The sequence below is a fragment of the Emydura macquarii genome, unplaced genomic scaffold, assembly GCF_026122565.2.
Source record: "Emydura macquarii macquarii isolate MOO-44397 ecotype Brisbane River unplaced genomic scaffold, CSIRO-AGI_Emac_v2 contig_2636, whole genome shotgun sequence".
NCBI classification, from domain to species: Eukaryota; Metazoa; Chordata; order Testudines; family Chelidae; genus Emydura; species Emydura macquarii.
The window spans coordinates 39325713-39350085 of NW_027132773.1; the positions used below are offsets into that span (position 1 = coordinate 39325713).

The 24373-nt window shown below is 41.3% G+C and overlaps 2 protein-coding genes across 2 annotated transcripts in view; one reads left to right on the forward strand and one right to left on the reverse strand.

Annotated features, from left to right (window-relative positions):
- The window catches only part of FBXL13 (F-box and leucine rich repeat protein 13), a 146239-nt gene that overhangs the window by 53353 nt on the left and 68513 nt on the right, over positions 1-24373 (forward strand). The window contains exons 10-11 of the mRNA XM_067564518.1: positions 18621-18673; positions 24271-24371. Coding sequence (XP_067420619.1) covers positions 18621-18673; positions 24271-24371 — 154 coding nt within the window. The remainder of the gene's footprint in view (positions 1-18620; positions 18674-24270; positions 24372-24373) is intronic.
- LRRC17 (leucine rich repeat containing 17) lies at positions 6034-14463 on the reverse strand. Its single transcript, XM_067564515.1, has 3 exons — positions 13704-14463; positions 8551-8706; positions 6034-6516 (listed from the first exon to the last, which is right to left on the reverse strand). Exons 1-3 carry the CDS (start codon positions 14461-14463, stop codon positions 6113-6115), a joined length of 1320 nt encoding a protein of 439 aa, XP_067420616.1. The 3' UTR covers positions 6034-6112.

Here is a 24373-nt window from a genome sequence, read left to right on the forward strand (position 1 = left end):
GTGGACGCTGGAGGCCCTAAGGTATTACCTCTTCAGCAGCCCCTTCACCGTTATTACTGATCACGCACCCCTCCACTGGCTCCACCAAAAGAAGGACACCAACGCCTGGGTGATGTGCTGGTACCTCTCCCTGCAACCCTTTGCCTTTAACATCCAACACCGGCCAGATAGGGACCATGACAATGCCAATGCCTTGTCCGGTGTAGGAGAAGGGGAGCAGGCCAGCCCTGGAGACCAGGAACTGGACTTGAGGGGGGATGGGTGTAGCAAGGCACTGTGGCCTTCCTCAGAGTCTGGGCCCGAGGAAGGGTCACAATGACCCTGCTGGGCAGAACAAGACCCTGCAGGCCGAATACCCTGGGAGCAAAGGGGCAGAGCCAGGACAGGAAGGAGAAGCTTAAAAGGCTGGCCTAGCATCTCGGTCAAGGGGAAGCTGCCGCCAGAGACAGAGGTGTCCTCCCCAAGGGTGCAGTCTGGGCCTGACCCAGTCCCTGCTGCTGGGCGGAGCAACTGCCCCACCGACCGCAGCCTCCAAGGCCTTCCCAAGCCGCTGGGCCCTAGTAACTGGAGAGGGCTGCTGGGCCCTTGTACCTGGGAAAACCTAACCGAGACTACTGACTGGGAGAAACTCCCTGAGGCCGGCCCTGACCTGGAGGAGCTGCCCGACGCCGGGGACCCACTGGAGCTGCCTGAGCCCAGTGTATCGGAGGACCCGCTGGGACCCTGTGACCTGGAGGAGCTGTCCTCCGCTGACAACCCCGAGGAGTTTCTGGATCTGCTGCCAGTTGACAGTGAGGGACTCGTGGGGCTTCCGCTTGCCATCTACCTCAGCGACATGGTGGAAGACCCCTGGTTGCAGGTACCCGGGTACAGGGTGGAAGGAAGTAGCCCAGGGATAGCTGAATCTAGTTTGGTTGAGGCTGTGGCCGAACCAGTCAGCATGTTGCGGCTGGAGCCCCGCTGACTCAGTGGCAAACCACTTTGCCACTGATAGGGCCCTGGGCAGGGACACAGTGGAATCGGGTAGGCCTGCGTCCCCCTCCCCCTTTCCCTAGCCACCCTAGGAGTACTTGGCTCCTCTGAACTTGCGTGCCACAGGATACTGAGCTTTGCCAGCCCCGCCTGTTGGAAGGCCAGGGGCTATAGACTACTTTCTCTGCCCCACCTTGCCCGAGGGCCGGGGGTAACAGACTGCTCACCAGCTCTGCCTGTTGGAGGGCTGGGGGCTATAAACTGTGTTGCCTGCCCTGCCCCGCCTGAGGGCCAGGGGCTACAGACTGCTTACCAGCCCCGCCCTGCTTGAGGGCAGGGGGCTATAGACCACTTTGCTTTGTCTGCCCCGCCCTGCCTGAGGGCTGGGGGCCACAGACCGCTTGTCAGGCCTGCCTGTCAGAAGGCCCGGGTTACAGAGTACTTTGCCAGCCCTGCCCCGCCAAAGGGCCGGGGGCCACAGACTACTTTACGAGTCCTGCCTTGTTTGGGGGCCAGAGGGCTACAGACGGTGAGGAAAGCCCGCCCCGCTGGGAGCTGGGGCTAAAGACTTACAATCTGCGAAGCTTATTCCTGTAGACCAAGGCGCTGTAGCCTTCCTCGGAGCCTGGGCCCGAGGAAGGGTCACGACGCCCCGGTTGGACCGTGCCATCAGCCTACAGTTAGCTGGGTCAGTGCAACTTGTAAGTTAAACTGCACTTCTGTTTATCTTAAACCTGCACATCAAAGACACTAAATTTTATCGTATATGACTAGAACTTATATCTACACACTGTATATCTTTCTATAATTGGTGAAATTCTGTATCTTCAGCAGGCTCAAAATCAAAGATTATAATAATTTTTAATTGTTCACTCTCATTTGTTAAAAGTGATTTGTGGTATTACGATATGTGTGATTGTCTGCAAAGAGTCTTAAAGAAGAGTCTATGTGAAATATAGTTTGTTTGAATTCTTATGGATATTCAATAATCTACTTTAAGAGTGAAAGACATTTCAATCAGTGTTGTTTGGCTATTCAGATGAATAGCACAAATTTACTTTGTTAAAAACCCACTATATTAGGCATGCAGCCTGCCTGCGCATGTCTTTTGAACTGTGTGGAAGCTTGATTGAAGAAGAGGGTAAAATATGATGTTTTTAAAATTTCTGCAGGCCTATTTTCCACCCTACCAGCGTCACTGCTGGATTGTATCAGAGTGCCACTCCTCAGAAGTTTTTCTTGCTAACAAGTTGAATTGAATGATCTCTTCAAGTATAGCCTAAAGATGTAATCATCTTTCCACTCTAACTGCCGTGAACTACAGTTCTGATCTCATTATTCAAGATTATGTAGATTTCTGGCAACCTTTTTTTTTAATTGTTAATGATAAAACAGCACTGATGTTGGGTCTTTTTTTAGGGTTGTTTAGGCTGGCTAAACAAGTTTGTTTTTGCTATCCTAAATGAATCAGTTGCAAAATGTTGGGGTTTTAATTGCTTTTATGCATTTATGTAGTACTACTTTGGTGGGTATGTATATTGTAGCAATTGTTTAGTTTCTGCAGCTATACATGTTATAATATTCTTCCAGCTCAAACTGACTTTGGCGAAGGAATAATATTATTGTGCCAAAAGGAAAATGAATATATTGGAGGGATAAAGAACAGCTCACTGTTTGTGGTATTACTCAACCCACCCAGTCATTTGTAATGGGAAAGACCTTGGGTAACTATTTAACCTTGAAATGTGCCTGGGAGTTGCAGTTAGAGCTTGCTGCTATTAGTATTTACAGCACAGGAACTGAAGATTTGGCAAGGAGTGCTCTGCTGATTTCTGAGGTCAATACATCTTAGAAGGCGTCCACATTTTGTGAAAGTTTGTTTTTAATAATAATTACAGTTTTCAGTGACCCCGAAACTCTACACTCATTAGGAGAAAGAGAAAAGCCCCCAGGTACAACTGTTCATTGGAAATGGACAGAGAAAGAAATGTAATAGAGGTTATAGGGAAAGAAAGAGAATAAGGGGGCTGTAGGAGTTAGGAAGGATTTCTAACATCCTTTGGACTCAGAAATATTCTTGGGGGCATTTATAATTAAATGGTACAGAAGAAGACGTTTCAAGATGCAGGTGTGGTTTGTGGTTGTGGGGTTTCAATGGAGCACATGTTCTGATTTATAGCAAATGGCAGATCAGCTCTTTTAAAAATAAACAACCCCCTGATCATTCTGCAATTTCTTTTTTCTCTGATCTGCTATTTCTCCTCTTCTATTTTTGTATATCCCTTTCTCTTTTCTATACATTTCTTTCTCTCACCTTTTAATTTGGCTGTCTTTTTCTGTTGTTTGGCTGCACACTGTTGTGATCCTTTCTGCTCCAGCCCCATTTCTGTTCTTATTATTGAAACTAACCTTTATTTCCCACCACCTCCCCTTTTTGGGTCACTACAAACATTAAAGTATATCAAACTCAGATGGATGCCTGGTAGACTGTCAGTTTTCCAGAAGTTCTAAAACGTTTTGGGTTCACAATAACCACTTGCACACATATCTATTGTATAAAGGTTTTTTAATGCCATTGGCCTAAGGGAAATAATGTAGTAGCCCTAGGCATGAAGGATTACAGCTGATTGTAGTTAAAGTTATTCATGCTGTAATTACTAATTTAAACCTCTTGAAGCAGTCCAAGAAAAAGTACAAGGGTAATGCTGCTCTTAGAAACTTTTCAGATGTGGGGCGCACCTTCCAGTCTATCCCTCTTCTGAGAGCAAAGAAGTCTTTTTCCCTCCCCTCGAAAATCTGGTTAGATTCTACTTCAAGATTCCTTTCTTTCTTTTGGTACTGTTTCAGGACTCTTTCCTGGTTATCTCCTTCAATGTAGTGGTGTCAGTGGTTTCATAGGTCTGTGCTTGAAGGCTCCTCCTACAGGGCAATTATCAAACTACAGTCCCCTTAAGCCTCCAGTTTGGCATGTCCTCTGTTTACTGGGCTGTGTTCCCTGTGTTAAATGACAGGCATTGTATTCAGCTTTGTCTCTTTAAGAAGTTCTGACTCTTGATTGTCTTTTATGATAGTTTCCGATCTCTTGAACCCTTCTGAAGCAGCAGCAGCACATTCTCCTGCCACTGTTCCTTTGAGGCGTGTGAAGGGCTGATTCACCAAGTCCTTAATGCCTCTTAATTAGTTGTTTTCTGTGTATCACTGCTACTCCCAAGGGCCTTGGCCCTGGTGGGATTACTAGAGTGACATTTCCATGATTCAGTATCTCCGTAGCCTTTAGACTTGTCACCTGCAGCAACTCAGCCACTCCCCAGACTCTAACCTCACACATTCAACTCCTTGAGGTGCTAACTCTTACCTCTCTGCTGGCAAAAGGCCCCATATTTGGAGAACAGGGGGTAGTTCACTTGATGCTGGCTAATGGCTGCAAGACATTTTTTCTTCCTGGAACTTTTAAATGTTCCCAGGAGATACCACCTGATAAAATGAATTTTGTTGGCTAAGTGGGAAGGTCAGCTGTCTTCCAACCTCGCAAACTAACCTTTAATGTTTAAGATCATTCTGAGGCTGGGGATAGTGATCAGTAGAGCAACAGTAGGTTTGCTACACCCCTTCAGAGGGTATGCAAGAACTGTCTAAATACTTCAGTTTGGCAACATAGCAGCAGTAAGTGATTTACTTATTACAAGAAAAAGGGGTGAAAGAATGCTTCCGATCACAGCATATTTTCTGCCAGTGGATCCTTTGGCCCTTCCCCACACTCTTACCCAAGTATTTCTGAATTTCTCTTTGGTTTCATGTTTTATATTAGAAAAAAAAACTGTTACCAAATGCTCTGGAGTACATTTTCAATGCAAAACAACATATGTGAGCTTTTGGGCAGGAGCTCTGGAGGGATGCACAGCCACGAGAATGCTGTAGAGTTTGACAGCTTTAATTTTTTTTTCTTTGTACAGCCTTCCAGAGCTCCTCCTATGGTCAGTTGCTTGCATGTATTTTCAGACATTTAAAACGTTGAGCCTGATTTTGCTTCCTGAACTCCTGCATAACTGTCAGTGATGTAGGAGGGGAAGCATGATCTAGAGTTTGAGATGGGACCTCCTGTGTCTGATCTCAGATCTGCCACCAACCCGGGTGTGCGGTCTTGGGCAACTCACTGAACCCCCCTTTGTCATAGTTTCCATAGGAGGAATGATAAAGTCTACCTCACACAGGAGGTGTTCAGATTGGTTAATATTAACGGATGCAGAACTTTAAAAAAAGGAAATACGATACAAATGCTAAGTGTTATCAGTCAGTAGTAGTATTGTCTATGTAAAGGATTGTTGGATCAATCCCTTTATTGAGAATATTGGGCAATAAGGGCCCTTGCTCTGAGGGGTACTGACCACCTATCTGAGTTTCATATATGACCACCATTCCCATAGTATTTGAACACCTCACAACCTTTAATGTATTTATCCTCATAACACCCCTGTGAGGTAGAAAAGTGCTATTACTCACATTTTACAGATGGGGAACTGAGACACAGAGAGATTAAGTGACTTGCCCAGTGTCACACAGGAAGTCTGTGTCAGAACAGGACATTGGACTAGGGTCTTCTAAGTCCCTGATCACTGGACCGTCTTTCCTCTCTACTCCATTTGCAATTCCCATTGACTTTGTACCCTATTCTAGTTCCGTTTGCAATTTGATTATTTGGTATAAGTATCACACACAAGAAAGCTGATGCATAAAATGTACAGAATGTACAGGAGCCAATAGATATAAAGAAATTGCAATACATTTGACACAGATGAACTTTGGGCCCAGTCCTGTAATGAGTTCCATGCAGATGCAGGGTCTGCCAATGCAGAGCAAACTGAGGATCATAGATCTACATCTATCCATTTATATTCTGAAGGTTCAAATAGTTACCCAAACACATAGCAAGGGTGACCCAAAACAAATGGTCAGAAACAGTAAGTTTTTATAAAGGATGATGTAAAACTAATACCATCATTTAGTTTAGTAACTGCAATTAAAAAAAATCTATGTAGACAGATATTTTGGACAAACAAGACGTAAAAAAATTGTAAACAGGGTTTTTTCTGACAGAAAAGTATGAAACATTTGAATATAGTAATAAAAAATAAATCCCAAATTAACCTATTACAGTGACAATCACACCATGCTTCTTTACTGTTTTAACTGATTGTTCTTTGTGTCGTTCCCATTCCTCATCTTCTTTGTCCTGCTCAAATGTTTCTGGATAAACTGGCAGCTTGTCTTTTGGGCACTCCTCATAATAACTTTGGATGTATTTTCCAACATACCATCCTTTGTATTCCTCAGGCATTTTACATTCCAGGCCATGGTAGTGAACAGTGTAGTGATGCTTTAACCAGTAGAAGAGATAATGAATGTTGTAATCACATCTCCAAGGGTTCTCTCTAAGCCACAATATTTTCAAAAAGTATAGGTCTTCTAGTACTCCATATTCAAAATTTTGCAGTGTGTTGTTTGATAAATCTAGCTCCTCTAAATTCATGAGTCCTGAAAACGCAACTGGTCAATAAAAAAAAGTTAGAATAAAATAGAAAAATATGCTTTTTTGTAACAGGGAAAACATTCTCATATTAATATGGTATAAACAGTATTCTTGAATATTGGTCAAAAATCACTGGTTTATATTTTTTTATTAAAAGGCTACAGTAAAGGCTTCTTGTAAATTGAACCTTTAAAGTGTGGATCTACTCTGAGAAGTGGCATGTAAACCTTTACAACAAATCTGGTGTATTCAGAGTCACTTGTACTTAATTTACTGAGAAATATAAAATTTCTCTACTTGTTTATTCCTGTTAGCACAGCAGAGAGATAATACAGCAAAGAGCCAGTGATCTGGAATCTAATTGTGCATCATGAGAGCTTTGTTCCAGTAATCAGTTATATCTGTGCCAAACCCATTATTACCAGTTATACAAATTCTGGAGGATAGATGAGAAATTCATTGACGTCTCTGCAACTCCATTGTCTTCAAATTGTACTCAAGTCTTGACTATACACAAGGTTGTACAGCTTTAACTATACTGGCAATGGGACTGCCCAAGTGAAATGGAGACTGGTCTGTACACAGATTTTGTACTGGTATAACTATTTTGGTTAGGGATATATTTTTGGGCTGAAATAGCTATACTGGTACACATGCCTAATGTGGACTCAGTTGTACTGGTATAAATTATGCTGGTATAAATTATTCCCCTTGCCATATGGGAGTAAGCTAAATGTTTTTAAGGCTATGTCTACACTACCACTTATGCCGGCAAAATTTATGTTGCTCAGGGTTGTGAAAAAGCACACCCCTGAGCAACATAAGTTTCACTGGCGTAAGTGGCAGTGTGCACAATGCTTTGTCAGTGGGAGAGCTTCTGACATAGCTACCACTGCTTATTGAGGTGGTTTTATTTTGTCGACAGGACAGCTCTCTCCAATCAGTGTGGAGTAGCTACACAAGCAATCTTACAGTGGCTCAGCTGCATCAGTACACCTGTGCCATTGTAAGCTCCTAGTATAGACATGGCTTTATATTGATACAACTATGTCCACATCACAGGGAGTTGATGTACAACTGTACAACTTTTGTGTGTAGGCAAGGCTTGAGCGTAATTTGAAGACAATAGAGTTGCAGAGATGTCAATAAATGCTTGATTTGGCCTGCAGACCTGTATTATTGGTAATAATGATATTAAGTAGAGAATCTAAATTGACTGTCAATTCCCAGGTTAAGTTTGTAGAGCTGGTAATTATAAAAAGCTACTTATAAACTGAGCACATTTGATAGGGGGCCAGTGAGAGTCAATAAACATGAAATGCCACAATTCTAAGAATAACCCACACTTTAAATAAACCCACATTTGGGTCATTATTTAGCACAGGTGTTATCAATGTATTGTTTTTAACCTCTTAAATACCATTTTATTGATGTCACTATTGTCCACTGTTACTAAGCTTCCAGATTGCTACAGCTACTCTTTATGTTTGTGTTCCTTCCTTCTCTCTCCTTCCTGTTTCTGACTATTTTCATCATTTAAAAAATAAATATACACACATACTGAACAAATAGCCGATAGTATTTTGCACTAAATCAAATTTGAGATCTAGTCATATAACAAAGTATCTAAAAAATTTCATGTTTCATTAACTTTTTCAGTCTCTGTATTATAGTGACTCCTATCATTTTAAAGCAGTCATATAAACGTAAGCCAAGTTTTGTCAGTTTTGGCAAGTAGTGTTTAAAGATACATTTAATTACATAGCATTTGGGGACTCATTACTTCAGTTCCAGAAAGTTCTATTTTTGCTTTTTCTACTTAAAATTAAAAGGGTACACCAAAGTCCATGCTCGCTACATTGATTTCAGTGGGGTTGCCCAAGATGCAGGTCTGCACAGTTTGGCTGAGGGCAAAATTAGGCCCAACCTTTTAATTTTTCTGATCTTCTAGATTTTTCTCATTTAGGCTATATATGATAAAGAGATAGCCAAGGCTAATAATTAATAAAGCACAGTTTACTATTTTTATAAATATACAAAGTTGTTCTTACCAGGATCTATGTAAACTATTCCATTACTGCTAAGGTTTAATATCTTCAGTTCGTTAACATCTTCAAACTCTTTGGCGTGTAGTCGTTTGATTTTGTTGTCAGATAAATCGAGTTTAACAATATCTGGAGGTATGTTACTTGGAACTTTCGTTAATGCTTTTAAAAAAAATGGAAAAGATGGATGTTATATTATATCTAGATTATCTCTACCACTTGCATGTCACTGTAAGAGCATTTGGTGCCAGGGTATAAGGGTGACCTGTGTTCTGCACATTTAGAGATAGATAGAGGCGTAACTGTCAAAAAAATAAAATTTGGAAAGTACTTAATAAGCATTTGGAAAACACAGAGCTAACTCAGATATCTTGCATCTTTCTACTTCCTTTTCTGTTCCCTCTATTCATCTAGCACTGATATTCCCTGGTCCATTCTCAGTCTTTTCACATTCTCAACATGAAAGTTATTTCTCATGCAGCTCCTGTTGACTGGAACAGCTTAACTTGATTGTCTATTTTTACATGTCATATGGCTCACCATTACCATGAGCACCTCACAATCTTTAATGTATTATGCTCACAACACTACTGTGAGGTAGAGAAGTATTATTAATCTTGTTTTACAGATTGGGAACTGAGTGACAGAAAGTCTAAGTAACTTACCCAAGGTCACACAGGAAGTCTGTGTCAGAAAAGAACACTGGACTTGGGTCTCCCAAGTCCAGGGCTAGTGCCCTAAGCACTACACTGTCCTTCTTTTCAATGAGCTAAATTCTGCTTGGACCTTACAGGAAGTCAGTGAGTAAGGAGCCTGTCTGTCTGTTGCATAACCCACATAAGGAGTAGGTGGAATTCCAGACCCTGCTCTCAAAGGAGCACAGGCTGGCCACATGGTGCCCCAGAGATTGATGGAGGGAGAGGGGCTTGCAAGGAAGATGGCTTTGACACCTAAAGCACCAACAAGCAGAGCTGGTTGGCCACATGGAGTGAGAGGGAAATAATGCATCCCAAGAAAGGATTGAGCAATGTACCTTTGAGGCAGAGCAAACTAGTAGAACTGCTAGAGGATGCACTTTTAAAATATATAATTTTGTTGGCAGGCACTTTGATTTTTTTTTTTATCTGGAGCTAGTTCTGTATATATTTTGGGGGGAAAAACATTTTGTTTTGGCTGACATGATGTTTAAGAAGTAGCTACTGTGCATGCCAAGGGGCAGATCCTCAGCAGGTGTAAATTGTCAGAGTTTTTCTGTGATCTTTGGGTGAAGTAATGATAGCTTTTCCTCAACACCTCTGAGGGAAATTTCAACTTTAAATCTGAAAATTAAGGATAAAAAATAATATATTGCTCCCACTAGTAGCCATGCATGAAGTAGGGAGAAATTTGGAGAGGTTATAACAGCTAGCAGGTAGGTCAGAAAAGGAGGGAGCTGGACTTTCTAGCCATTTGTATATTGCAAAAAGGCACCCAAAATGTGTTGAGCTATTAAGAATGAAGTAGTCACATTTCCATTTGGTGCAGCAGGATAATGAGATTCTTTCTGTCATCGTGTGAAAAGCTACCTGAAAAGATAATATCTTTCAGGTACCAGTAATTTGTCTATGCATGATATCACAAGTCCTTATCTTGTGAAATGATCTACACTATAGACACTTTTTTAAGCAAAACACAACCTGGAGTCTTTATAACCTATTAGATCAGCATATAGAAACAAACATTCCCAGTTTAGTCTGAAGACTCCTGATTTTCTTGAGAAGCCACAGACAGAATTTATTTGGCGACTATGCATCAAAGGGTGTTTTTGTTTTGTTTTGTTTTTTTGCTTTTTGTTGTTTTTTAAAGAAAAGGCAGAGTACTACAGTAACATTGGCAACCTAAATCAGTGTTTCTCAAAGACTGGTCCATGGACCCATGCCGATCCCTGAGATCTCTCTGACAATTTAGGAAGGCATAGGAAGGCAGAAAGCTGGTCCCTGGCATCAAAAAGGTTGAGAAACACTGACCAAAATTCTTGAATAGATAGTAAGGATGTGATTATTTTACATTGACATAATGCAAAATCACATAGGATGACATACTGCTGTAAACAGGAGGAATCTCAGTTTTATACTCTGAAGAGTTGACAAATCCAGTATATCACTGATCTAGTGAGTAAAAACCCTGACCACAGACACATTTTAGAAAGTCTTCATTGTGTGATTCCTTCCTCATTGGCCTTAAGGTATTTATCTGAGGGGCAGAGACTCGTCCATTCCTTCAGCTAACTTAATCATGTCTTCTTTGAGGTGTGCAGCACTTCTGGCATTGCTAGTCAGCCCACCCACCTATTGTAAGTGGTTTGTGTTAAACTTCGTTAGGGGTTGTGCGTAACTGCTGTCTTTTATTCAGGACGAATGTAAAGAAGTGACTGAAATAAAAGCAGTCTCCAAACCCAAAACCCAGGCTGCTCAGAAATTTGAATGAACTGGACATAGGGGCTTGCTATGTATTGTCTGACCAGAAGGGTTAGTGTGTGTTTCCATGTCTGCGCTATCACTTATATCGGCAAAACTTATGTCATTCAGAAGGGTGAAAAAACACATCCCTGAGCAACGTAAGTTTCACCAGCATAAGTGGTAGTGTGCACAGCACTATGTGGGAGAGCTTCTCCTGCTGACATAGCTACTGCCGTTCATGGAGGTGATTTTATTATGTCAATGGGAGAGCTCTCTCCCATCGGCACAGAGCAGCTACATGAGTGATGTTACAGCAGCACAGCTGTATCGGTATAACTGTGCCATTGCAAGCTGGGTAGCATAGACGTGGCCTAAGTAAGAGAGGAACACACTCAAAGCCTAGACCAGCACAATATGTGAATCTGAAAGAAGCCTACAGAGGCAGCTTCTGAGTCAGATGCTGGTTAAAGAGGCTTGGGACCCATAAGCAAAGAAACTGACCCTTGTCATTTAGTTCTTTCTATGTCCAGAGAAACAGGACTATGTACATTCTTTATAAATAAACAAGACTGTGTTAAAGAAATACCCAACTCTATGATCAGTTTCTCCTCCAAACTGGAACAATTCACAATGCCCTGAATTTGGCTAACAGTTGGGGTACAACGGAGTAACCCACTGGAATTTTCTGGTTGCCTCTTAAGGGTATGTTGAGGAAGGGGCTCTCTGTGCCTCTAGTACATCCTTATGGGGGTGGATATAATTTGGCCCTTTATTAATAACAGAGAAAATAACACACATTTTAAAATAGTCAAAAAAAGCCCATGAAACTCCAACCAAGAGTTGACCATACTGAGGGGCTTCAGGGAGCTTGAAGGAAGAAGTCAGTGCCAGAGTGCTAGTGTTCTTCTTTTTCTAAGAATTTTGATTCCATTCAAGCAGATACTCAACTCAGATAAAATCAACTCAAATCAAATTTGCTTCCCTCTGCATGACTTATAAAGAGAGGATGTTATGGCCTAAAGTATCCACATTCACTCTGATTTCCTTATATTTGTATCAGGTGCCTGTCTTTGTTCAGTAGTAATGTCTACAGAAACCAAAAGGGTAATGATAGCACAATTAAGAGTCTGTGATATACTGCAAAGGCAAATGAGAAATGAATAAAAGTGAGCCAGGAGGAAAGGGTAATAGGGAAAATCAAAAAGAGGAAATAGCCTTAGAGGCAAAGAGTAAGGGAAGAAGGAGGAAGAAGAACAGGAATGATCACTGGGGAAAAGGAGGTGGGAGGACAGAGGATTTCTCATATGACATACAGATTGTGTACACCCTGGGGTCACATGCTGAAGCCTTTAATTTATGTTCATTTCTTGTCTCCTCACACTGACTTCTCAGCTTCTCTATCCTTCCTCTAGCTGACACAGATAGCGAAGACAGAGCATCCTAGGAATCAAGGGTAGGGGACAGGAACACAATAAAAGTGATTATATAAATGTACAGTCACACCACACAAATGGAAGAAAACAGCACAGCAATGTGGCAAGCATGTTACAAGATAAAAAATAGCTAACACAGTAGAACGATCAGGCACTGCAGGTTATAATGTGCAAGAATTGGGCAAAATCCTCCCTAACTAGGCTACTTTGATATTTTTTTACTGTTTTTTATTTTATGTTTTGTAAAGATGAAGCATGAACTGAATGCAATTTGTAATGAGTGTAACCAGAGAACAGTTCTTATCAGAATTTCTTCTAGTTTTTCTTTGGTAGTTCTCATGGGATAAAATATGGGAAATAAAAAGCATAAACAAACCTGGACTTGTCTGTTCACATCTCTTAGATGAGCAACTTTTACTCTTTGGGTTCAGTTATGGCTCCTAAGAGCCTGAGATGCATTTGGGGAAAGGAGGAAGCACACTTTCTGAGTAGCAGTACCTGGAAGTATTATGACTTTGAAATGCCTCCTGGGTAGGGTGACCAGACAGAAAATGTGAAAAATCAGGATGGAGGTATGTGGTCATAAGCGCCTATATAAGAAAAAACTCTGAATATCAGGACATCTGGTCATCCTAGTCCTGAACACTGGGAGGAAGAACAGGGAGAGTAGTACCCCTTGCTACTGCTGTTCAAAAGGACCAGCTGGCACTTTCCTCTATGCAGGAAATCTGGTACACAGAGGGTGGGGCCACAATGCCTTGAGTCAGGCCCCTTCTCGGGCCTCAGTGCTGCTGGCAGCTCTCTGCTGTCAAATTATGGCTATCTTTGTGCATTGAGCTCCCTGTGCTCTTCCCTCTGTCAGTGCAGTCACTTTGGAACAACTATAATTTTGTATATAGATTTATTGGTGTGTGTAAAAGTAGCTTTACTGTGATACAATCAGACAAAACTAGGCTCTGATGCTACAATAATTGAACATGTGCTTAACTTTGTTACTGGGAGCAGTCCTATTAATTTCAATGGGAGTATTCCTGCTAATAAAATTAAATACACGCAGAAGTGTTTGGAGAATTGGGCTCTAAAATGGATATGAAATAATGCAAGAATTCCAATTACACACTTTATAATCACAGGAACAAAGAAATTGTTAATATTTAAAGGAAATTAAAGCAAAAACTTTCCAGAACCGTACTGATTTTCTATGACCTAATTAACTTGAGAAGAAATATAACAGCAAAGGAGGAAGAACATTAAAATTTGTCATTGAATTAAAAATAAGTAAACAAACCTTTTCTTCTGCAGTCCAATGTTTGTATGGGAAATACATAAATATGACAAAGAGAGGAATCAAATTCTGGTTTGACAACTTCAGGCTTTCTTATACTTTTGGGGACCAGTCTATCCTCTTCTCTACATAGCTGATCAGCTTTTATCTGCTTTAGCTTTTGATCTTTCAGTTCTATTGGGTGTGCACACTTGGCATAATTTCCCAAATTCCTGTTTGTTGGAAGCTGCAACATCATAATAAAAGTTTCCATCTCACAGGTGCAATGCCAAGGATTATCATAAAGACGCAGGTATTTTAGAAATGACATATGAATAAAAACTTCCTCTGATAAAATCTTAATCTGGTTATGCTGAAGTAAGAGTGTGGTAAGTTTGTTTAAACCATTAAAAGCTTCTGTTTCAATTTTTGATATATCATTCTGTTGTAAATCCAGGCTTTTTAATGTTTTATACTTGGAAAACATATTATTCTTCAGTTTGCGAATCCTATTTCTTGCTAGCAGCATGTGTCTTAAATCCTCAGGCCAGTCAGGAGACACAAAAGTCAGTTTTCTTTCTTGGCAATCTAAGTATTTCTCATGAAGATAAGTATATATATCACATGGGAGGTCTGGGGCATAACGCTTAACAGTACTAGATGTTTTTCTTAAGTTGTGTGCCCTTCCATTATTTGCTTTGTTTCTCAAACTCCCGTTCCTTGTCTTCCTAAAGTCAGCTGCTTTACAAAAGAAAAGTATTATTATAATAGTAGCCACTTGCATCCTGACATCCAGCTGGCCCCAATTCCTTTCTGTGACAGTTGGAACAGTCAAAGTAGTTTTTTGAAATCTGAGTTTGGAGGTAACGTTGTTCTGAATCAAGGAGGTACAGCTGGGGTATGTGAAATCCCTGTATTGGAAGAAAAGTAGAATATTATAAAGTATAAAATAGACATTTTCACAGAGGCTGGTACCTAAAATGAACTGTTACGAAATGATTCAGCCAGCACATTAATTAGATCCACTCAGAACTTGAATATTTTTCAGGCAGCCGTTAAAGTCACTTCTAGTTGTTTTCATGCTATGATCCACTTTCATTCATTTTGATTGAATTTAGCAAATTGTCAAAATAGAGGTCGAGATTCTAGCTGGCTTTTATTTAGGTATACACGTGGATTCAGGGGAAGGGCACAAGGATGCTTTCCCTATTGTGTCTCTGCAGAAGAATCAAGCACAGTCCCAGTCCCTGGGACAACATGTAAATCATCCCAGAGGAGCTGGCCAGCTGGGGAGAGTGGAGAATGCCCTGCATTCTTGAGGGATGGTATATAGCATATGCACTCCTCATGTGTTTTGTGGAGGCATAATCCTTCCTGGAGTTCCCTTTGGGGTGATGCAGCTTTGTACTGCTGCTACTCAGGACTGTGTACAGAGTATACAATGTGGTCATAAAACTCTATTTTGGCAGGGACGCGTTAAATTCTGAGGTTCTCTCATCTGCTGTTTACTCCTCTTACATGATTCCAGCTGTTTGCTGGCCAAAGAGGACCAGATGTGACTCCTGTTGAAGCCTGTTCAGTATTGTTTGAATTAGCTGCAGGGCAATGCATGGTTCTCTTTTCTAGGCCTGTGCATGATGTCTCCCCAAGTCCCCTTTAGTCCCAGAAACCACTCCCCATCATCCCTTAAATATTCCCCCTCCCGCACTGAGCACCAGCATCCCAACCCCCATTACTCCTAGGGACCCCTCTCCTATTCTCCCTTATGTATTCCCCCTTTCCTATTGCACCCCCCCACATACACACTACCCTTTCTTCCCTGAGGGATCAGGGTCCTACCCCCGAAGGGTTGCAGGCCCTGCGGGGGAAGTTGTAGAGTAAGCCAACCCCACATTCACCCAGGAGCAGCAGCTCCTGTGTTTCAGGGCAGGGCCTAGCTCCCCACTCCAGGCATTGCGACCTGGTCCTCAAGGTTACAATGCACTCAGGTTTGGCCTGGCTGCTCCTCTGTCATGATGACAGAGGGGTGACTGGGCCAAATTTGAGTGAGTGGCATTGCAATTACAAAATTTGACCTACCTGCCCTCCCATCATGATGGAGGGGTGGCCAGGCCAAAGCTGAGCAGTGTTGCGACCCCGTGTGGCAGTTCTCAACACCTGGAGCTAGGAGCTGGGCCCAGACCCATGGGACAGGGGCTGCTGCTGCAGGATGAGTTTCATTTTATGTCATTTTTATGTTCGTTTTTCTTTTCTTTTTTTATTTTGCGTTAGTGAAATTCATAGGGCTCTGATTATAATTACTGGTTTTGTCTATTACATTCTATGAAAAATAAAAGGAATTTTATTTATTAGTTTTTAGAAATCAGATGTTCTGCACTCTAGGGTTGTCAGCAGTCACGCATTACAAGGGACATCCCTTACTTAAATAGAAAATTGCCTATCCCGTACAAAATCAATACAGGACACCTTTTATCCTGTATTTCAATGCAGGGGGCCACCATCTTTCCACTTCCCTCCCAACCCTGGCCCTTCAGTGCTATGCAGGGAAAGCAGATAAGGCTGTGCTCAAGGACCAGGGTCAGGAGGGGAGTGAAAAGATGCACCCATGAGCCCCCTCCTGAACAGGGCCTCCTGCTGACTTCAGCCCTTGAGCATGGCCCCATCTGCTTTCCCTGCACAAGCTTCATCTGGCAGGTCAAGTGGATAGGGGGGTGTGCTCCAGAGCTGCACTGAAGAGTCAGGGTCAGGAAGGGGCTCTGTCTGGCAGGGGGTCAGTATCCCCAGGGTGTAGCCTCCCCGCTCACAGAGTCTTTGATAATGTCCCCAGCAGGGTGAACAGTGCTGCAGCAGGCAAAGACCAGTAACTGCAGCTTCCAACTAGGCTCCTGGCACCCGAACAGAACCTGAACAGGAGTTGCAGCAGCTGCTAGCCCAGCACCTGGGGCCCTGGGTTCTCTGCAACATCCAGAGTTGGAGAGAGAGAAACCCAGGGAAGCATGGGGCTGGTGGGAAAGAGACGTGCCCTCAGAGGTTCAAGTGAAGATTGGGGACGTCTGAGGTCTGTCCTGTATTTTTTAAATACAATGTTAGCAACCTTAACTGTGACTGATCGTCTGTTCCAATCATGGCCATCACAACTGAGATGCTCTGTATTATTTGGAACTGAGGTGCACAAGCTCCAGAAGGTCTCTGATACTGGCATTGCAGCAAGTCCCAGGGAAGTCCTAAATGGACCAAAGAGGAATATGGGGGAAGATAGCTGATAAATGTGATTTATATAAGTACTCTATCCATTTTCCTTTAGTCCCCTAGGGCTGAATTGGGGGGGAAAATAGTAGTCGTACTAAGCTCTGCCCACAAACTAAGCTTCACGCAGGTATGGTCCCAAAATGAGATACTACTTTCAATAGATAGTGCAGTTCTTCCTGACATATGTTTTTTCTTTCTTGTATAGTAGGTTAACACTCTGTTTAGATGAAGTGGAGCAGTTCATGCTGCTCAGAGCTATTTTTTCAGACTGCAGACTCGAGATGTCACTGCATCAGTTTACACTAAGTTCCCATTTAGAAGGTTCTTTGCAACCATAAGGGCTAGAGATTTAATTTTTAAAATAAAGGCTTAGATTCTGTAGCCAACAATGGCAAGTAGTATGAAGTTTCAACATATCTTAGTTCAGGTTCTGTTTTCCCCTCTGCAGTCTGTAGAGGCGAGGTGTATTGTGGTTTTAGGACGGGGGTGGGGGAAGCATGACAAAATAGAGCTGGCATGACATTCCTGTGGCCTAGCAACCAAGGAGCTAATTTTAACTGGATGAAATCTTTTGAGTTGGCAGGTCCCTCTTAACAGCATTGTGTTTTATTCTTTCAAAGGGCTTTGAGTGCGGTAGTACACCAAGATTTTAGTTGAGGTCATTGTTTTCATAGAGAGGAAGGTACAGATGTAACATTGGATTAATCTTTGACTGCAGGTAAAAAGCATACATCTGGCTGCGCTTTTGCATACTTATGATGTAAGAATATTTATTTAAAAGATTTTCAAAATATTTCTTGTGCTCATATAAACATCACATTGAATCTCCCCACACCAAGTGTATGTATGGGGCTGAATATATTTATTTATTTTTAAAAAATCAGCTGAAACATATCAGCTGTTTCTGAGAATAAGGAAAAATACATTGTTTGCCCTTGCTGAAAAAAATTCTTACAGCTGTTTGATTGAGAAGCTCTAGCAACTCCATGCTTTTGAGCAGGGACTTGAAATTTGGCAGGAGGGCTGTCTTTGTATCAGAGATATACCTTTTGCTGCTCCTGTGAAAACCAACCCAATTTTGCACAAGTAATAAGCTTCTGAAAAAATCATAGGTCACACATCCTTAGTAGAGACTTGTTAGAGTTTGGCAGCTAAATTCTCTGAAGATTCCATGGCTCAGGGGATGAGGAGAACTTTCACTACAGTTGCTCTTCCTGGCTGCCAGGGGCCGGTGTGGGCTGAGGAACTGAGAGCAGGGAGTCTATTTCCATATGCTCTCAATGTCCTGGTGGAAAACACGGTATATAATCATGTAATTAAAGACTGTATCATAAAGCATACACACAAGGGAGCTGAATTAAGATTGGATGGTACCTTAATTCTGGTATTTCCTATCTTTTGAGTCCTTGACTTATCATTCTTTTAACATATTTTTAATGTAGCATGGGACATGAACCATCATGCCTCATGGCATAAGCCAGCCATTAACTGATAGGGGGCTGGAAACAACTTTTCTGATGAGTAAATTATTCCATAACTGTCTTCTGCCTGGTTTCTTGGACTTTCCACTGAATCATCTGTTACTGGCCATTGTCAGGGAAAGGACACTGAACTAGTTGGACCACTGGTCTGACCCAGAGAATTCCAACTGAAAATCTTTAACTCTAATATTAAGTTTATGTTTTATTTTAGGTGAATGTAAAAATTTGCAAGACTTAAATGTCTCTGAATGCCAGGGATTAAATGTAAGTATTACAAGTTTTCTTCACAAAATTCAGATTATATGGGTGAGGGGGTTGGATTTTCAAAAAGTGCCTAAATGAGTTAGGAGCACAAGTCTCATGGGACTTATGCACCTAATTCACTTAGGTGCATTTGAAAATGCAACTGTGGACTTTAATAATAGTCAGAAATACTAAATTAGGGTTCTAATTTTGTTTTATACAGTGCCAGAAAAAATGGTATACTGGACATGAATTCTTTTTAGCAAATGGCTTTTAAAATTTTACCAGTTATCGGAAAGGTTCATGGTTTACTGTGTATTTAAAGTTGGCAAGAAATTCCAAGCCATTTTACAGTATCCAGATATTTACTTATAACTATGTTTTCTAATAATTTACTGGAAAATTCATCTGGCTATTTTTTGCAACTGCTTTGCCTAAGTTGACAAGATGATTACAGTTAATATTTTTCAAAACTAATCCTGAATAGATACTGTCTTCAAGATTCTCATTCCATCATTGCTTGGAGTTGGAGTGTCCTCGTAAAGTTTGTAAACATTTCTGGAACCCTGCAGTGGAAAGGTGTGTGTATTATATAAACACTACATCGCCTCCAGGCAATCTCTTCTTTTTCCTGTTATCTGGAGGAGAAGCATTCCTTGTGGTTCATGGGAAATACATTTTGTCCTTTAGTTTTCCTAAATCATTTTAAAACATAACTGGTTTCTGTTAATTCTGTTTGATGTTTTCATAACCCCCTTTCTGATGAAAAATACTTTCTGCATAAGCTTGAGTTTACTCATCTCATCTCTTTGAAACGAGAATTCTGCATCTCTACCTCTACCACTCTCCCACTATCAGTTCTGGGTCCTCCCCTTTGGGATTGCCGCTGCTCCCTGCATCTTCACGAAGGTCTCCAAGGTCATTGCAGCCTACAAGCGCCATCTAGACCACTCACTATTGCTCTACCTGGATGATTGGTTCCTCTTTGCACTGTCCCGCAAACGCCTGCTCACCACCATCCAGAACTTCCACGACCTCCTTGCCAGCCTGGGGATCTGCATCAACAAGGATAAGTCAGTCCTCATCCCTACCCTCATGATCACCTTCATAGGGGTGCACCTGGATTCTCTCACAGGGTGAGCCTTTCTCTCGCCAGATCGCTTCACCACCCTCACCTTGCTCATTATGCAACTACACCGTCATCCACATACACAAATCCGACAGTGCCTCTCTCTCCTTGGTCACATGACAGCCTGCACCTCGGTTACACCATATGCATCCACCTGGTGGTGCTAAGTGCCTTCCTTCCTTCTGTAGACGGTTTCTCAGCCTTTAGTCACCTGACCTCCATCCGATTCCTTCATGGCCTCCTCAACACCTTCCCATCAGTCTGGAAGCCTATCCTCTCTTGGGACTGGAACCTTGTCCTCTCTGCCCTCTGTGGCAAACAGCCAGATTCACCTTAGTGGGTCTCATGCTTCCACCCCTTGTAGTGGGCCAAGGAGTCACCAGTTACCCCATCTCCCCAAGGAGGTACCTTACTCTGGCTCCCTCCTGCCGGCTGGGGCTGGGGCTAAGAGTTTTCCCCTTCTCTGCTCCTATGGCTGCAGAGAAGCACTGTCTCCTAGCTCGGGGGGAGTTTCTCCTCCAGCTGCCACAAGCCTCCTGGCAGCTTCCTCCTCCTGTGCTTCCCCCCCCCTCCCTTTAAGGAAGGCAGGGTTTAAGTACACCTGGAGTATCCCTTCATTGGGTCCAGGTGTCCCTAATTGCCCTGCAGCAATCTCTCCTCTGCCTGCAGGGAAAAGGTCTTTTAGCATTCTTGGGCTCACATACCGGCCCTGGTATGCCCTTCTGTGGCCATCTGGCCTGATTTTATCACACCTCACTAAGCCACCTTTTGAGCCCCTTGTGACTTGCTCTCTTGCCTACTTCTCTGTGAAGGTGATCTTTTTGGTGGCCATCACCTTGGCGAGGTGGGTTAGTGAGCTGGTGGCTATGAGGACCGACCTGCCCTTTCCTGTCTTCCACAAGGACAAGGTCTCCTTGTGACTCCACCCTAAGTTTTTCCCCTAAGTGGCTTCTCCGTTTCACCTCAACCAATCTGTCTACCTTCCAATTTTCTACCCCAAACCACACGTTTCTCCCAGGGCACAGATGTTAAATTCCCTCAATGTCCGCCATGTTTTGGCCTCCTATCTCCAATGCACCCAAACCTTCTGGGCCACACCCAGACTCTTCCCACCATTGCAGGAGTACTGCCAAGGACATGCCCTATCCTCACAGCACCTCTCTAAATGGATTTCCCGCTGCTTTGTGAAATGCTATGCTCTCTCTCACGTCTCTCCGCCCCCTGGAGTCACGGCTTACTTCACGCAGGCACATGCTACCACGTCCACCATCCTCGCAGATGTACTGTGGCAAGACATTTGTAGAGTGGCCATGTGGTCCTCTGTCCACACCTTCACCACCCACTACACCATCGCCCCAGCAGTGGCGGATGCGGCAGTTGGCTGCGCTGTTCTGCAGACCTTAACTTCTAGTGAGCCACTTACACAGATTTTTGTAGCCAAAATACACTATCAGCACTGTGGTAAGGGTTTGCCCTATCCAAGGTTCTGGCCTATCAAATGATCCTTGCATAAGGACATAGCTAATCAGCTCTTCCATTGGTGCAGAGAATCTAAGGTAAATATGTTTTCCTAATATCTGAGAAAGAGGAGTCCAGTCTTTCCAATCTGGAAGAGGCTAGAATTCAGTGATGCAGATATATAATTTAGGTTTACATTATTGTTTGTTTTAGCCAAATTCCCCAAATGTCCAATGACACCATCTCTGATCATGTGGCACCTCAGCATATATGTGTTTATGACATTCTTGAAGTTCTCATTCACAATGAGTTTGATCCTAAGAGGTGCTGAGCATACATAGATCTTACTTGAATTCACTGAGAATAGTAGGTCCTCAGCATCTCTCAGGTTTAATTCAATTCACAGTTTCTCTGCAGATGACAGAGATTAAATAAACTCAATTTTCTACATAAAGATTTTTTATCCTTTTTATCTAATTTTACGTAAAAGACTTTTGAGACATTGTGATATTAAACAATTAAATATGTACATTTACTTTGCAAAAATATCTATTTGATTGTATCCTATGTCTACCTGAGTCTGGATTCCAGACCACTTACTTTAGAATTCTCTTGCAATTTTAGTTTGGAGTAGGAGGATACTGACTTCTGCCCAGCTACTAACCAGGAGGTTTCCAAGTGACATGCATCATCTAAAACCACAAACATATTGTAGTGGGATGAGATATCAAAAATAATACAACTTTATTTTTGAGCCATTTTATGTTGCTAATCAAGTTTCTTAAGAATAACTTTGATTTCTTCTATCAATAATCTTAGTTTATAGAATGTAGTATGAGCTCTAGCAATTTAATCTCTCGATTCTTAATTTTATAAAATGTTAATCTTGTGTATTCTTCCAAGATTCTTTTCTAACGTGATACGGAACATTTTACTGACCTTACTGACCGTCTCTTCCGCCTGCTTTTAAGAATATCCTGCAGAGGTCTTGTTATACAAACTGCATCTTAAAATGTACCTTGTGTTCTTGTTGGAGCATAAAAATATAATTTAGGTTTAGTTTCCTATGTCAATAACATACCTGATCATGCTGCATGCAAGGGAATGATGCTGACACAATTATCTTTAATATGCAATTACACATTCAAGTCTTTACCTGACCTGACATCTTGTTAGACTGAATTATCTTTCTAGTTTTGTAATCTTAGACTTCACGAGAAGGGATTTTATGCAGGATTATTTACCTTTGGAAAATTAGTATGTAATATATAATTGGTGTTCTTCAAAAGGAATACCTAGTGGTAAAAACATTTTAGTTCTGTGCTTACTCACCTACTTGTTTTCTTTCAAGAGGTCTGTTTTTACGATGGTTATAGGATTAGAGTACTTCCTAATGACTTAGATCAAAAGCATTGGACATTTTGTAACTACCATGTAATATTTACAGTTTATGAGAAATCCTGACTCCAACAAGGAGAAATTTGTGGAAACTTTGAGAAAGTACTACTCTTGAGTCCATGCATACGAAACATATTAGTTAGTATGAATCTATGAAGTATAATACTTGGGAGAACAATGAAAATTACATCCTTTTTAGGAATTCAAGATTTAAAATTTCTTTAGGTCTTATCTTACTTTTTTTAAGACATGAGCTATAAAGATGCTTGCTTTTATTTTTTTTACTCTTTAATAGTTTTTTTTTTAAGAATTCCATTGCAAAATGAGGATCTGAGAATGGTGAAAACCAGTGTAGTCTAATAGTTCAGATATGTGCACACCACTATCATTACCTCTCAGCTGCATTAAGACATATTTGAGATGGAAGAGCAAATATTCACTTCATTCTAGCTATTTCTTAAGTGAGCTGAATAGCAGAGACATGGATAGAATAAAACAGTAAAATCAGTAAGGAATAGTTAGCTAATTGAACCATGTGATTACACTTGGTAACATTCCTAGCCCTCTAATTTTGAACCGAGGGGTTGTCTCAAGTAGTGGAACAGTCTCCGGCTGGACTGTTGTTACCATTTTTCAAATTATATGGTGTAATCATATATTTTAAAAGCATGTGATGAGATTTACAGACTTCTCCAAGGTTCACTTCTCTTGGATTTAAAGATCAAGATATTTTGATAGCCTGATGTCTGCAGTAGATATAAAGCACCTTTTAACGCTAGCAGGGAGACTCTCATGATGATGTAAGAACTAATGATGTGGGTGAGTGTATCCATTGGGTTTAACTAAGAAAATGGACATTTGTAAACAAAAATGGTCAGCTCCTCAGCTGGTGTGAATTGGTATAGCTCCTTTGAATTTAGTTGGGTTATGCCAATTTACACCAGTTGAGGATCTGGGCAAAAATGTATAATTACATAGGATACTGATTTGCACACAGTTATTTGATTTGCATACACATGTGTGGGTTTTGGCATCTCTAATGGATTCATGTATATTTTTTCAGGAATAGACCCCTGCACTGATGTTTGAAGATTTGCCTTTCATATGTCTGTTTTCTGATGTAGTGATCATATAGATACATAGACCAAGATAGATGATGCCACTTTCAAAGAAGATTAGAGAAAGCCAACTGACTTAGATTAAAAAGAAATTTTGAGGACAGTGAGCATTCTATAATTGATGGACTGGTATGAATAGTTAATAAAGCACTCTCCTTGGATTTTAGAGAGGCGTCTTAAATTATTGTCTATAGATCTGCTAATTTAGGTATTGATTCAGCAGAGCAGTTAAGCACGTGCTTAACTTTAAATATGTGAATAGTCCCATTGACTTTATTAGGACTATGTGGTTCCAACAAAAATGGTTCTGTAAATATTATAATAAAGTATTTTCTTTAGCGCATTTTAAGAGAAAACGTTTTTTGTGCTGTACTGTTGGATTTAATACTTTTAAGAAATGAATTCAGTGTTTCTGTTACAGTGTAGAAGAGACCTTAGATACACTAAAACACAAACAAATCCTAATCTGACATACTTTGACAAATGATTTTATTATTATTATTATTATTATTCAGGATGAATCAATGAGACTTATATCAGAAGGCTGTCCAGCTCTTCTCTATTTAAATCTGTCATACACGGATATTACTAATGGGACACTAAGACTGCTATCAAGGT